The sequence below is a fragment of the Malassezia globosa genome, assembly GCF_000181695.2.
Source record: "Malassezia globosa CBS 7966 chromosome Unknown mgl_sf_1.1, whole genome shotgun sequence".
NCBI classification, from domain to species: domain Eukaryota; kingdom Fungi; phylum Basidiomycota; class Malasseziomycetes; order Malasseziales; family Malasseziaceae; genus Malassezia; species Malassezia globosa.
Genome location: NW_001849874.1, coordinates 25869 through 39650, shown reverse-complemented (window position 1 = coordinate 39650; position 13782 = coordinate 25869). Strand labels below are relative to the sequence as shown.

General features: G+C 51.1%; 7 protein-coding genes across 7 annotated transcripts; 3 read left to right on the top strand and 4 right to left on the bottom strand.

Moving 5' to 3' along the window:
* Nucleotides 1-159: 159 nt before the first annotated feature.
* Nucleotides 160-607, top strand: MGL_0018 (uncharacterized protein; the record flags this gene model as incomplete). The annotated part of the gene is made up of 3 exons (XM_001732191.1): nt 160-472; nt 517-540; nt 570-607. The coding sequence occupies 3 exons, from the start codon at nt 160-162 to the stop codon at nt 605-607; spliced, it is 375 nt and encodes a 124-aa protein (XP_001732243.1).
* An 870-nt stretch (nt 608-1477) lies between these two features.
* On the bottom strand, nt 1478-2347 carry MGL_0017 (uncharacterized protein; the record flags this gene model as incomplete). The annotated part of the gene is made up of 1 exon (XM_001732190.1): nt 1478-2347. One exon carries the CDS (start codon nt 2345-2347, stop codon nt 1478-1480), a length of 870 nt encoding a protein of 289 aa, XP_001732242.1.
* Nucleotides 2348-2920: 573 nt separating this feature from the next.
* MGL_0016 (uncharacterized protein) lies at nt 2921-5455 on the bottom strand (the record flags this gene model as incomplete). The annotated part of the gene is made up of 1 exon (XM_001732189.1): nt 2921-5455. One exon carries the CDS (start codon nt 5453-5455, stop codon nt 2921-2923), a length of 2535 nt encoding a protein of 844 aa, XP_001732241.1.
* Nucleotides 5456-6036: 581 nt separating this feature from the next.
* Nucleotides 6037-7617, top strand: MGL_0015 (uncharacterized protein; the record flags this gene model as incomplete). Its single annotated transcript, XM_001732188.1, has 1 exon — nt 6037-7617. One exon carries the CDS (start codon nt 6037-6039, stop codon nt 7615-7617), a length of 1581 nt encoding a protein of 526 aa, XP_001732240.1.
* Nucleotides 7618-7628: 11 nt separating this feature from the next.
* Nucleotides 7629-8095, bottom strand: MGL_0014 (uncharacterized protein; the record flags this gene model as incomplete). The annotated part of the gene is made up of 2 exons (XM_001732187.1): nt 7629-7906; nt 8011-8095. 2 exons carry the CDS (start codon nt 8093-8095, stop codon nt 7629-7631), a joined length of 363 nt encoding a protein of 120 aa, XP_001732239.1.
* Nucleotides 8096-8656: 561 nt separating this feature from the next.
* MGL_0013 (uncharacterized protein) lies at nt 8657-11681 on the top strand (the record flags this gene model as incomplete). The annotated part of the gene is made up of 2 exons (XM_001732186.1): nt 8657-8893; nt 9012-11681. The coding sequence occupies 2 exons, from the start codon at nt 8657-8659 to the stop codon at nt 11679-11681; spliced, it is 2907 nt and encodes a 968-aa protein (XP_001732238.1).
* Nucleotides 11682-11755: 74 nt separating this feature from the next.
* On the bottom strand, nt 11756-13738 carry MGL_0012 (uncharacterized protein; the record flags this gene model as incomplete). The annotated part of the gene is made up of 1 exon (XM_001732185.1): nt 11756-13738. The coding sequence occupies one exon, from the start codon at nt 13736-13738 to the stop codon at nt 11756-11758; it is 1983 nt and encodes a 660-aa protein (XP_001732237.1).
* Between the last annotated feature and the right edge of the window lie 44 nt (nt 13739-13782).

Genomic DNA, 13782 nt, shown 5'->3' with positions numbered 1-13782 from the left:
GCGATAGGACTATTAGAAGTCCAAGCCGGTCGAGCAGAATGGATCCATACAAATGATTGATGGAAAAAAAGAACCAAAATGATGGCTCACACCAAGTGAAAACGCGAGAAAAGAACATCACGTGACAACACGAATCGCACCTGCCGTTGCACAAGCACAATGCTTAGCTTAGAAAACAACATACATCCCGTAAGGCCACCGCGCTCTGACGCGATTGTGCGAGAGATGGAAGCACGGAATCAGGACTCTGTGCCACCAGTCTCGTCTGACGAGACGCCTAGGGCTATCATCAAGAATGTGGACATGGAACAGGACATGCAGTTAGCTGTGATTGAACTAGCCGCGGATGCGATGGTTCGTTTTGCAGTAGAAAAGGACATGGCGGCGCATATTAAGCGCACATCGGACGATCGGTTCGGTCCTACGTGGCATGTTATTGTTGGTCGAAGTTTTGGTAGCTTTGTTACCCACGGTAAGTCGACCGTGATTGCATGTGAGTCTTACTGATGTTGTCAGAATCGAAACATTTCATCTACTTTTGTATGTCATCGTGACTTGACTGACTCCAGATCTTGGTACAATGGCTTTTCTGGTTTGGCGCGCCTAAGGGGGAGAGAGAAGGAGAGGAGAAAAAAGAGAATTAGGTGGTGTGCTCATCTGTGTACTCAAACCCGCGCATCCAGCCACATGTCCAACTCTAGCCATCCACCTCCTACGCGCACTTGTACATTGCGCGGGTCCACATCGCAGGGATGCTCGGGCCGATGCTATTTGTACAGAGTCAGCTTCCATTGCATTCGAGTCTTGGTGTGCCCTCGTCTTGTTGGGCTCTACTCGTACATACCATACGAAGTAATCGACATGCTACTGTCTTTGAAAGCACTGTGTATCGATGGATCAAATCACCATCTGGTCTTCCAGTCTCATCCATTCGCTCCAGCGATACGTTTCGTGAGTTGCATATCCGGGCGACCCCAATATCCAGTGGGTCCTTCATGTCCGGCACGTATCTTGACCTAGAAGAATGGAGGCCAGGCGTGGCTCGACCAGGTGTCGTGCGACCAGTATGAGTCGCATGGCCCGGTGTTGTACGTCCTGTTGAATGTGGTGTTGTTCTTCCTGCCGTAGGAGAGCGATCCATATTTGCATGCGTTGATAAGATGGGCGTTGATGGATGCGCTCGAAGTCGTGAGCGACTACGATCCAAACCAGGTGACGTCACATATGAAGCAGGGATCGGCGGTACTCTAGGTACAGAATGAGCATATGGCGTAGAGAGTAAGGAGGACGATGCTGACGAAGAATCTCGCGAGAGTCTCGGGAGCATGGATTCTCGACGTCGAAGTCGTCTGCCTTGCGACGATGGTGGGCGATGATGTTCCAGCGCAGATTTGGCACGCCCCTCGTTTGCTATGCTAGGCGAAGAAGGTGTCAATGTTGCCTCATGCTAATTGAGACACCTGAAGTTCTGGAGCCACTAGCCAACACGCCGGTCCATCGCGGCCCCTCTGCAGACATGGGGGGCGAATCGGCATAGACCCTGTTCATTGCAACGGATCCGTTGTATAGACCCTGGTATACGTGAGCCTATTTTGTTGACCGGGGTGCGTGGAAGGCGACTAGGTGTCCCTAGTGACCAGCGTCGTTTCCGCGTATCCTCCTGCTCAATAGCGCGTCTCTTGCCACTTGGCGGACTCACACTCAGATTCGCATTCATACGTTCAGCAGTCTCATTCACATCCACGTTATCACACTGCTGCCGGAGTGAAGCCCATCGTGATTCGATGCAGTCTAGGCGTGCTTGCACAGGCAGTTGACTGCTTATAGAACGACTACTTCGGATCGTCACGAGTAAACGTTCACATGCAGGAATAATGTGCTGCTTTTTTGCTTGGAGTGTGCTTTTCGCATCTGGCGTATCACTGTTGCGACCCACAGCTGCTTCCAGATGATTCATATGCCGTTCAAATTGCAAACATGCATCATACAAAACAAGCAAGGCGCGATCACTTTCGAGTCTCAGCTCGAGATCTAGAGCATCGGCATGCACACGAACAAATTCGGAATGCAGAGATGCACGAGTACGAGAAAGTTGCGATGATTCTTGCGAAGCGACGGGCATGTTGGCAGCGTCCTCTGCCCTATCGCGCGCATGTACAAGTCGATCACGCGCATCGTCCAGGGCAAGGAGCAACCGACCTGGACTTGCATCTGTATGCGCATCCCAAATGTCAGCATGTGACTGCCGCAGCTCTTCGACAATGAACATCGCATCCTTAAGCCTTTCCAGCACTTCTCCAGCATGAACTACAGCGTTCCATGCCAGTGAAACGCCATCATCACTCATGTTAACTAGTCGTGCCTGACGACCCGATCGTCTTGCTGCACGTTACGTCGAAAGCCTGCATGGGCAATTGGCCCATTTGGGTTTCCAACGCATGAGATAACGGTCCCCATGTGTATTCGACCTCCACATGAAATGGCCGCGTGAGTCTAAAAGAAAATACCGCTCATGTCTATTGTCCTTCACTAACAATACCTCACGTCCGTGTTGGTGTGTGAGATGCACCATTTTTTTGGATAGAGGATGATTATGGGTCTGCATTACAAAAGAGGCAAGACTGACCATGCAATCGGACGAGGCACATGCTGCACGTGTAATGTTGTCAAGTGACGCATAGTTGGGCGGCCATGTGGACAGTTCCATGGCTGATCTGTGTCGCCCATATTATGTATGACTTGACGCATTGTCCGCATACTCAGTGCTGAGCCTACCATGATGCTTTTCCGACATGCACGACTCGCTAGCATGTCATATACTTTACCACAGCGCACGCGGGCCATTTGACCGACAGGTGTGTCACGTAGTTGGGACAATAAATCCTCGAAATCTGTGAGTCAGTTTAGATTGCCGCAGGAGTCACCCAACCCACGAACCTTGTACATTGAATACTGTTCCCTTGCTTACGGGTTTGGAAAGTAAACGAACACGCGATCCAGGTGGAGCATTTTCGTCCAAATCAATGTCAAAGCCATTCTTAGACAGCCATTCACGATGCTCATGCGCCACAAGCTCGTCAGTAGGCGCTAGCTCAATGCGTTGTGGCACAACGAGTGGTTGACTGTAAATTTTTGTGTGTCGTTCCAAATCTTCGAAATTGTGCTTTTCATCGGCAGCGTGTTGATCAATGATGAACAAGTCGTCCATACATGGCGTGTCGCGCCGCGCGATAATAAAGCCCAAATTGAACTGACCTACGACACGCATTGTGTAGAAATCCTTTTTGGGTATAACGCGCTCCATTACAGCCGCAGCGTTTTCATTTGTTTGTTCGATGTCTGCGCCCAGCATAGGTGTAGGTGCAGCTGATACAGAAGCAGCAGTCCATCGATGGCGTAAAGCTGCAAGATCATACGACAAAACAGCCACAGGCTCATGATCCACTTGTATTTGTGGCTTCTCAATTTGAAATACATTTGTTGAAGCCTGTGCATTCAAGCATGCCTGGTCCCGAGCCTCCTTCAACGTGCCTCGCGTGACAGTTTCATGGCTTCTAGCAAGCTCGCCTGTTGCAATATCAGTGTCGCCGACGGATAGAGGTGTTGATGCATGGCATGTTCCTTGTTGTAGGCCATGGACCTCGGTGTTAGGCATAGATTCATCATTTTGGTTGTCAAAAAACAGAACTTCTGAATTCGATGATTCTAAAGCATGTATTTTATTTCGTTTTCGAGCACGATGGGTAGAAGGTGACTTATCCGACAAGTCCTGACCCAATCGGTCTTGTTGGCTCAGAGCCTCATTCATCACGCTCTCCTCAGAGATCGAGCTCTCTTGACTAGGTGTATGAATTCTCTGATCGCAGTCGCCTTCCCGCTGCTCTTCCGGCGGCTGTACCGTGCTTTGAGAAAAAAGCTGGTTGCGAACTGACGACCCGTGACTCAAAGTAGCCATTTGTTCAACATCATCATGATGGTCATGGTCCTCGTCAGTCCAGGCATGCTCTTCGTCATTTTCTGCATCTGCTTCTTCATACTCTAATGCACGTATCGTAGAAGGACGTTTCCGAGCAAAATTAGCTACTGCACGGCGGAACTGGGACTGCATAGAGCTTTCACCTGACGATGGCGATGCTGTCGAAGCTGCAGGCACGTGCATTCCAGATGTTGACGACGACGGTGGCGCCGCCCATGAGGCATCATAAATAGAGATTGTTTCTGGTATAACTGATGATTTGGTAGCTCCTTGTTCGATTTCTAATGACCTAGAGGGACTTGCTAGTTCACGAGGAGTTTCTGACGTGTTTGGCGACTTGCAGGGTAGCTCGATTTCACGGTCGTGTTTCTCGGACACGGCGGGAGATGATATTACAGGGTACTTGACAGTAAAAACGCCATGACTTGGATTAAATGTAACTTCCAGAGCTTCGCGAATCCGGTCGAACAAAGCGGCCTCTTGGTGGACGTACAACGTGCGCTTGTCGGGACTCACATTGACATCATAGGTATGCGTGCCAATGACTAGGTTGGCGACGACACATGGGTACTGCGTCGAATTAAACATTTTGTAGACCTGATTGCATATCTGTGCGAGTTTTGGACAGTTCCACGGACGCCCATTCAGATAGAAGTATTGCCGATCGCCACTACTGCGGCCTTGGCCCATCGTAGGCTTCGACATGACTCCATGGAAATGCGCTGGTTCGTCGAGTGACACATTCAAATCGAATGATTGGACTGCAGCACCGGCCTTTTTCCCGAAAAGAGCGGCCATGTTCATCTGAATATAATTCGGTCCGGTGGCCGAACGAAGCATAAGCTGCGATACAGGTGGCTTGCCATTGACCGTCGTCTGGATAGACGATGCCCAGCGAATATTTTGGCTAATTAATGCGTACGCCTGCAGCATAGTATGTGCTTTATTGTATTCACGTTTAACATGTTTTTCCAGTTCGCGCCGTCGAACAGGCAGACTTGCAAGAAGATCGCTAAGAATGACGGTTGTGCCACGTTGCCGTGCTTGTCGCTTGTCGCTGGAAGTTAGATTTCCTAAGTGATCAAATTCTAGTACAGTCCCCATAGGTGCCTCACTCTGTGTCGCTGTGATAATTTTCACACGAGCCACCGTGCACAAGGAAGCTAAAGCCTCACCACGGAAGCCATACGTTTCAACGCTCGTGAGATCGTCGAAAGATGTCAGCTTCGAGGTACAATGCCGTTTACCCAGCGCATCAAAGTTCTCTTTTGAAATACCTGTACCGTTGTCAGAGACTTCGATAAGTGTTAGGCCATAGTCCTTAAAACGGACCTCGATGTTCGTGGCTTGTGCGTCCATGGCATTCTCAATGAGTTCTTTAACGGCCGCGCGCATATCTGGCAACACCTGTGCACCTGAAATCCGGCGCACATCGTCGAGGTCTAATGGGGCAATACGAGCCGCATTATCATTTGACATTGGACCACGTCGATTCTTCCCTCGACAGTCACTTAATCAGTCACGGCTTTTTTAACGTGTAATATTCTTGCAAGTACCAAGACTGGGACGCCTGTGGAGGTGGGGCGCTAGACTGTCGCGAGCTCGAATAAGCGCGGCAAAATGTGTACCTTCATATCTTGCAGGTGCGAACGACCTTAAGTCATATATTGCCTGGTGGCGCGTGGAGGAACTACGTGTCGAGCAAGGGCCATCTGTAGCCAACCCTTCCAGATTGGTCGTCACGTCATCTTCAGTGGCAGCTCACATGGTGCAGGCTCAGGGCGTACATCACCCTGCGGCGCAAGCTGCAGTGTATCGTATGCCCGTTGAAGTGTGGGTGTTAATTTTCCGCTTGCTAGATCCAGTTGAGATCTTGAGCGTTCGGAAAGTACGTACGCGTTGTATCCCGCCAAAATGACACACTAACAAAGCAGACGATGCGCGCTATGTACATAGCAGGTACATCGTACGCACTCTGGCATGCTTTACAACTGCAATACGTAGACCAAGGCATTCCAGTCCTGCCGGTCTCATGCGCAACAAATAACAAACGAGCCAAAATGCTAGAATACTCGCTGGTTGTTGCTGACCAGGTTTCGAAGGCATGGAAGGAACACGGCGCAACTCCACGGCGCGTTATTCGATTTCGTGCTCATGTCAACAGGATCACCAGCATTAGGCTTATACCCGGGTCTAAACATTCTGAATACTGGGTCATCACTGGGTCCGTCGATGGATTTGTGCGTGTATGGGATCTATACCGTGCTATGCGGCATTCACCAAGCGCAGTCGACGTCACGGATGAGCTTGAAGAAGATACCCTCTCTATACATGCGCAAGAAGAAAATGCTGTGCTCGATGACGACTCAGTAACGTCTGTTGACCCAGAGACTGATATCCGACGCTCATCAAATGCGTTTCTTGTGGCGGAAGTCGATACCGGTGGCGATGTGGCATCTATTGATGCACAAGTTGACGAAGCTACGCGTATAATAAAAATAGCTGTCGGCTCGTACTACAGTTCGTCTGCGTGCCTGCTTTACGAGCTGCACATCGATGCGCCTCCCCGCTTCATGGACCTCCGCGCTTCGCTTGACCCTCCCGAATGGGGAGGAACTCAATGTGTGTCACTTCTGGACGATGTTGTTGCCGTTGGTGCTTACACGGGAAGGATCCACTTACTTGACTGGCGTACTGGTGAGCGTTGTGCATTGGAACTTACTGAGCGCGGCTCCATAGCGGCTTTAAAGCTGCTGCCTACGCACCTTCTTGCTGTTACTCGACTGGGCATTGTACTCGTGTATGAACGACACAATACGATCCAGGCGAACCTTGTGGCTGACCACACGATATCGCAACGTCCAATTCTGAGTATATCGTTCAGCGATTTTGCTGCCGACACGCAAGAATCTCGTTCGTGCTCGACATCAACGTCAACCTCGGATCCTGGAACGGGACCGACGGCGCATCTACCGCTGCCTTTAGCATTCTTATGCGTGGATCCAATTTGTCTCACACATTGGCAATGGGAGCATGGAACTTGGAAGCAGTGTCCCAAGCAGCTGCGATGCGTTGAAATTCGGCATGAGCGACTTGTAGGAGCATCCATTGGTGCATCAGGCCGACGAGGCCTCCTTACATCTAGCTTGGGTGGTGTGCCACCCATGTGCCTAGCACGGGCTTATTCAAAAGACAATGTGCTGTGTGTTATTCGACCGACACCTGAGATGGTCGTTCCTGATGCAGAATACGCCTCAAGTCGGTATCAAAAGCTGGCTTCACGTGTACCTTTGTCATCGTTGGTGACAACACAAGCATCACCCACGGCAGGTTTGACTTCACCTACACCACCTCTACCTTCGTCAAACTGGGGTCCTGGTTCGGCTCCAGCATCTGTACCTCCTTCGGCACCTAGTTCTGCCTCACCATCTGCAACCGCTTCTGCGCCGTGCCCACGACGAGTTCGTGTGGATTCTTTCTCATCAACTTCAACAACAAGCTCCACAGTGCCGCCGCCATCAAGTCGCGTTGACATGCTGACAGAGTCTGCGGTTGATGATGCTCGTGGGATTATATGTCTCGCAAGTATTCGTGGGGCAGTGTGGATTTCGGACTATGGGGGCGCTTTAGATACCATGTAGATATATAACAATTATGCCTCAATCTTGTGCAAATTCCGGTGTGGCTTGGGGTCAACCTGGCCAACACGCTCCAAAAGTTTCTTTATAAGCTCTGCATGCTTCTTGCTAAAGGCATTTTCGATTTCCTTCAGTTGCTCCTTTGTCTCACGGTCGATTTTATCTTGCGCGGACGATTGTGTACCTTCGAACTTCTTCTTGTACTCTTCGAGCTCATGTTCCTTTCTCTCCTTCAGTTTTGAAATATCCTTTTCAGCCTCAGTTTGAGCCTCCTTCAATTTCTTAGTCCGGTCTGAAAGTATTAGTTAGCATCAAGAGTTCTAGCATAGGTGTGTGTGTGTGCATCTGCATGTGCCATGCACACGCGCTCGTCAAATGATAGAGCATTTCACGTACATGAACGAGCCTGATCGACGATCTTAGTCGCCTCTTTTTCAGCCTCCAAGAGTGTCTGGATTCCTTGAGACTTTTGTGCCACCATAACGTCGAGCTCCGCTTCTTACAATCAAGGCGACGGATGGATGGATGGATGGAGGGCTGGGGAGGCACTTCCTGGCATTGACCAACCAACTCAGATCAAGCGTCGCGCGCACAACGGGCCATGCCACGTGGTTTTACATCATCATCGTCTTGAGCGCCTCCGCCATCGCAGTCACATCCTATTCCAGTTTGTCGGTTTGTCGTTCCGGCAGCGCAGAAAAAAAACGCGTCCTCGACTATAGTGCTCTGCTCGAGCACTAGTTTTGTTGGCCTGACTGTACACAGGCGTCACCATGGCGACGGTTGATCCTATCCAGTCGCTGTGTGGCGCGCTGACCCAGGCCACTGGTGGCATGTACCATGTTGACCTACGTATGCCGGATGGTATTCATCGCCTTGCCGAGGTCGTTGATCTGCTTTTTGGCAGACGAATTGTCGGCGCAGATGTTCGTGAAAGATGTACGTATATATATATATATATATAAGAAATGGACAGTTCACTTACATTGCCGCAGTAACCCTACACGTCCCGGCAGCAATTATGGTGCTCCTTGCCGATCCTATGGCTACGTATGCAAAGCTGGCGTGTGAGTGCTTTGCCTCTGTGTACCCACGAGTGTTTCTCTATGTGAACCAGGATCGTTCACCTGTTTCACACCATCTCTGGCAGATTGTCACTGCTATCAAGGAGCGTATTCAACTGACGCTTGACGGTGGGGCGTTAGGTGCGCGCATTGGAGCAGCGAAAGCATGCCAACGTCTCATTCAAGTTCAAACAAGACCAGATGGTGATCCGAGGGTATGTAACGTATAAATTTGGTGTTTGCTGAGTGAGCTGTGCACACCAGGCGTGTGACTTGTCACTGCGGTAACGCTGCCTGTACACTCTGACAATGAGTACTAACGCACACGTTTAGCTTCAAAACCGCGCAGAAATCAACCTGAATGCTGTACCTCCTGACCATCCTTTCCTGCAGACAGCGACGCTTGAAGGTGAAGCTGATCAGGTGTTTACAAAGCTTGTGGCACTCCTCTACACATGCAAAGCTCCCAGTCTTGTCATGGGCGTAACACAAGTGCTTACGCGACTTGCACGTCTGCGCTCCAAATTGAACAAGGTAGTGATTGAAGCATTCGTGAGCTGGACTCCGTCTGCGTTGACATCCCTTGCACCTGTACACATCCGCAGTGTAGAAAATACTGTCCGACTCGCGATGGTGCATTTCCTTCAACATGGATCTGTGGAGCCGCAAACGACGCAGCTCACGCATGCTCTTGAGCGGCAGAAACAACGTATGGATGTGGCCTTGCGCGAGGCTCAAGCAGCACAACGAGATGGCTTGTCACGGAAACGCGAAGCCCTCAAAGATTCGGACGGCGTGATGGCCTCCAAACGTAGTCGCGCCTCGACTCCCACTGATCCTCGTCGGCCTGCAGGACTTACGGCCCATGATATTGCGCGACTACCGTTGGAGCAAGTAGTTGATGCTATCATCGCGGGCTTGCAAAGCGTGCCCGAAAAGCGACTGAAGACTGCAATCGCTTCGTTTGTGAGTGCTGTGTCGCCAGCTGCGCCTACGGAACCTGTGGATCCACTGAAGATGGATGTGGGTGATGAGGACGTTCCTGTGGTTCCTGCGTCAGCTGCGGGCGCCGCCGTCACGACTCCTGGCACAGCTATCACCTCTGACGCTGGATCGGGAGGATTGGAGGCAGAGGACACAGCACCACTAGCTAGCTTAGAGCATTTTGAGTTGCCTGAGCCTGCACGCCTGGAGCAACGCGAAGCGCAGGCGCTTATTATTGACTCAGTAACACGAATCTGTGAGTCTGGCAGTCAGCTCGTGCCACCTCAAGCCCTAGAGCGGGCCTCCGAAGGTCATGCCGCATTGTGGATCAAGTTGGTCGTGCGCCTGGCGACCCGTGGACTCGATATGTATGGAACTAATGCGACACCACCGCCTGAACTCCAGGCTCAGGCTGATAAAGTGCGTGCACTACTTTTGGACTTTGTAAGTCAGGACTTTAGTGCTCGTCGCGGTATTGCACTTCAATGGCTTATGGAGGAATGGGCCTGTGACAGACTGCGCCAGAAACAGGGTGCTCAGTCTGAGCATTATCTCATGTGTCTCGATAAGATGTTGGATACGCAGCTTAGTTCACCCAACATCGATGACATTGCTCTTGGCACGTTCTTGCGTGAATTGCCGCAAGTCCCTCTCGTGGTCCTGGATCGTTTGTATGAACTATGTCTGGATCGAAGTACAATTGGTGAGGGATTTTCACTGCTCCGCGATGTGAGCGCTGCAAGGCCCCCTCTCCGTGTGCCGGTGTGTCACAAAGTTTTGCAGCTAACACGTCATAGCGAGCGACTCGTTCGTGGACGTGCTATTGTGACGGCACGTACATGGGTGTTGCAAAAAGGGCCTCTTGCAGAAGTGGTGCTGTCATTTGCTCGCGAGTCGCTCCAGCTGTTGGTTGAAGAAGCCCGTGCCAATGAGACTCAAGAGGAGGCTCAGGATACCAGTGTAGAGGCTGAAGAGGCGGATGAAACGGCAGCAGACCCACTCGGATTAAGTGAACAAGATGTGTTGCGTCTCATTGAGCTTGCGCTTGTGTTGAGTGTGAAACAGCCAAGCTTCTTCGCCGAAGTTGTGCGAATATACCCGCATGTGCCGGCTCCTGTTCAGGCGGCCATGCAAAAACATGTTACGCCTGTCGCTCGTTCTGTCGGACCAAACAGCACGGCATTACTCGATGTTTTGCGCGCATATCCGGAGGGCGCTGACACACTGGTCGTTGCGATCCTGCGCATTCTTACTGACAAAGGCCACACTCGCGCTCTTGCCGAGCTTGTACGTGACTTGGTTGAGACTCGCGACCTGTCCGTGGAGTATCTGTTACCGCTTGTTCCTCAGCTGGATCGCGACGCTATGATGCATGCTTTGCCACGCGTTGTGTCAGTGCTCGCAGATGGGTCAGAAGAGCACAAAGTTGCTGTGCATCATCTATTTCAAACGCTCGTGGCCCCAGCCATGCAGGCAGCCGGTGCTGAAACGGCAAGTAAGCAGCCTACGACGACAGCGAGTCTGACGCCTGTTGAGCTGTTGGTTTTGCTGCATGTACACGAAAAACAGATTGGGCTAAAGGCGTCGCTCTTGGCTGTACAGCTTTGCTTTTCAATGAGCGAGGTATTCCGCAGCGATGTCCTGACAGCTGTGCTGAATCGGCTCGTGGACGAAAATCCTTTGCCAATGTTGTTCATGCGCACAGCAATCATGGCGACCAAGTCGTTCCGAACCTTGGGTTCGTACGTCTCGACGTCGTTGCTTTCGCGTCTTGTGCAAAAAGAAATTGGGAAGGAGCCCCGTCTCTGGGATGGTTTTGCTTTGTGCGCGAATTTGCCAGCCCCCACATCGTTCGGAGCCATGCTGCAGCTCCCAGCTCCTCAGCTGCTCGAGCTCGTAAGAAAGCAGCCAAGTCTACGTGACCCGTTGCGCGACTACCTCATATACAAAGCTGGTGGTCCTGCACGCCATGGTGCTCTGCTTCAAATGCTTGATGGAAACAATGGTCCATCCACATAAAAAATTCTGGCTTTGCGCCCATCATGTTGGACTATAGTGAACAAAACGATTGCATTCCAATATCTACTTACATCTTACTTGTGTATCAAGGAAGGTAAAGACCACTCAATAGCATCGCCCCAGCCTTGTTTACTGAGTCCATCGGCCACTTGCTCAACGTCCTTATCGCCACGGCCACTCAGACTCACGACAATGTGCTGCTCAGGCTGCATGGTTTTGGCCAGCATTACTGCCTGATACAGTGCGTGACTCGTTTCAAGTGCAGGTATAATGCCCTCTTGTTCAGTAAGCCATTTAAAGCCTAGCAGTGCTTGCGAATCAGTTGCCACCATATACTCCGCACGTCCCTTGTCTTTTAGATACGCATGCTCAGGACCTACACCCGGATAGTCAAGTCCAGCGCTGATCGAGTGCGTCTCGATTACTTGACCATCTTTATCCTGCAGCAGGTACGTTCGTACGCCATGCAATACTCCAACCTTGCCAGCGGCCAAGGTAGCCGAATGATACGGAGTATCGACACCCTGACCACCAGCTTCAACGCCAATGAGGCGTACAGATTCGTCATTAACGAATGGATGGAACATGCCAATGGCATTGCTGCCACCACCGACACACGCAAGAACGGCATTTGGGAGACAGCCTGCTTGTTCCTGCAGTTGCTTTTTTGTCTCTTCTCCAATGACTGATTGCAAATCACGCACAAGAGTGGGGAATGGATGTGGTCCAATTGCTGAGCCAACAAGATAGTGCGTATTGTGAATGTTCGATACCCAGTCGCGATTTGCTTCATTGATCGCATCCTTGAGCGTCTTGCTCCCACTCTCAACAGCGATGAGCTTAGCTCCCAGCATACGGATGCGGAACGCATTCAACGATTGACGTCGAACATCCTCAGCACCCATGTACACAACACACTCCAGGCCGAATTTGGCACACGCCGTAGCAGTAGCCACACCATGCTGACCAGCACCAGTTTCTGCGATAATGCGAGTCTTTCCTAGTCTCTTAGCGAGCAGGACCTGTCCGATAGCATTGTTGATCTTGTGGCTTCCTGTATGGTTCAAATCTTCACGTTTCAGCCAGATTTGAGCACCGCCAGCCCATTCTGACAGGCGTTTCGCCAAATACAGTTCACTAGGTCGCCCAATATAGTTGAACTGATCGCGGTACTCCTTCCAAAAAGTAGGGTCTGTGCGGACAGCATTGTACGCTTGCTCTAGTTCCCGATGGCACTGGACGAGCGCCTCAGGGATGAACTGACCACCAAAATCACCGAATCGGGCTTCTTTCGCAACACTACTCGCGGGTGCAACATGGGTGCTCATTGGTGGCTTAACAACAAGGGGCTTGGCGCGTGGCAGGCCGCCCTGACTTTTTCCAGTGATGCCATCGCAGAACTCGAAAGCCGCTTTCGCACGTGCTTCGGTGGTAGCCTCCGATTCCTTCAGACATTGAACAAGTTTGCTTCCGATGACAACACCCTCCGAGAGAGCACCAACCTCGATAAAGTGCTCCCGTGTTGAAACGCCAAAGCCTACAGCGAGTGGTGAGTCTGTCGCCGAGCGGATTCTAGACATGAGCTCGCCCAACGAGCTTGATACAGAGGCCGATACACCAGTCGTACCAAGACGCGATACCACATATATAAATGCATCAGCGAGTGAAGATAAGTAGCGAATCCGGTTAACATCGGTGGTTGGTGCAATGAGTGGCACAAATGCCATTTTTTCCCTGCGACAAGCGTTCAAGAAGGTACCAGCCTCCTCGGGCAAAAGATCCACCAGGATGAAACCATTGGCACCCGCCGATTTTGCATCGTGAACTGCGCGTTCTTCACCATAAGCCATGATCGGGTTATAATAGCCCATTAACACCACAGGTACTTTTAGCCCTCTCGACCGTGCCTCCTTGATATATTTCAAGCACATGGCATAATCTACACCTTGCTGCAAAGCAATACGGTTACTCTCCTGAATCGCTGGCCCATCTGCCTGAGGGTCGGAGAATGGCATGCCAAGCTCAATAACATCAGCGCCACCCCGTTCCAGCGCCATGAGCAGTTCAGGCGTATCGTCCTTCGCTGGAAAACCTGCGGTCA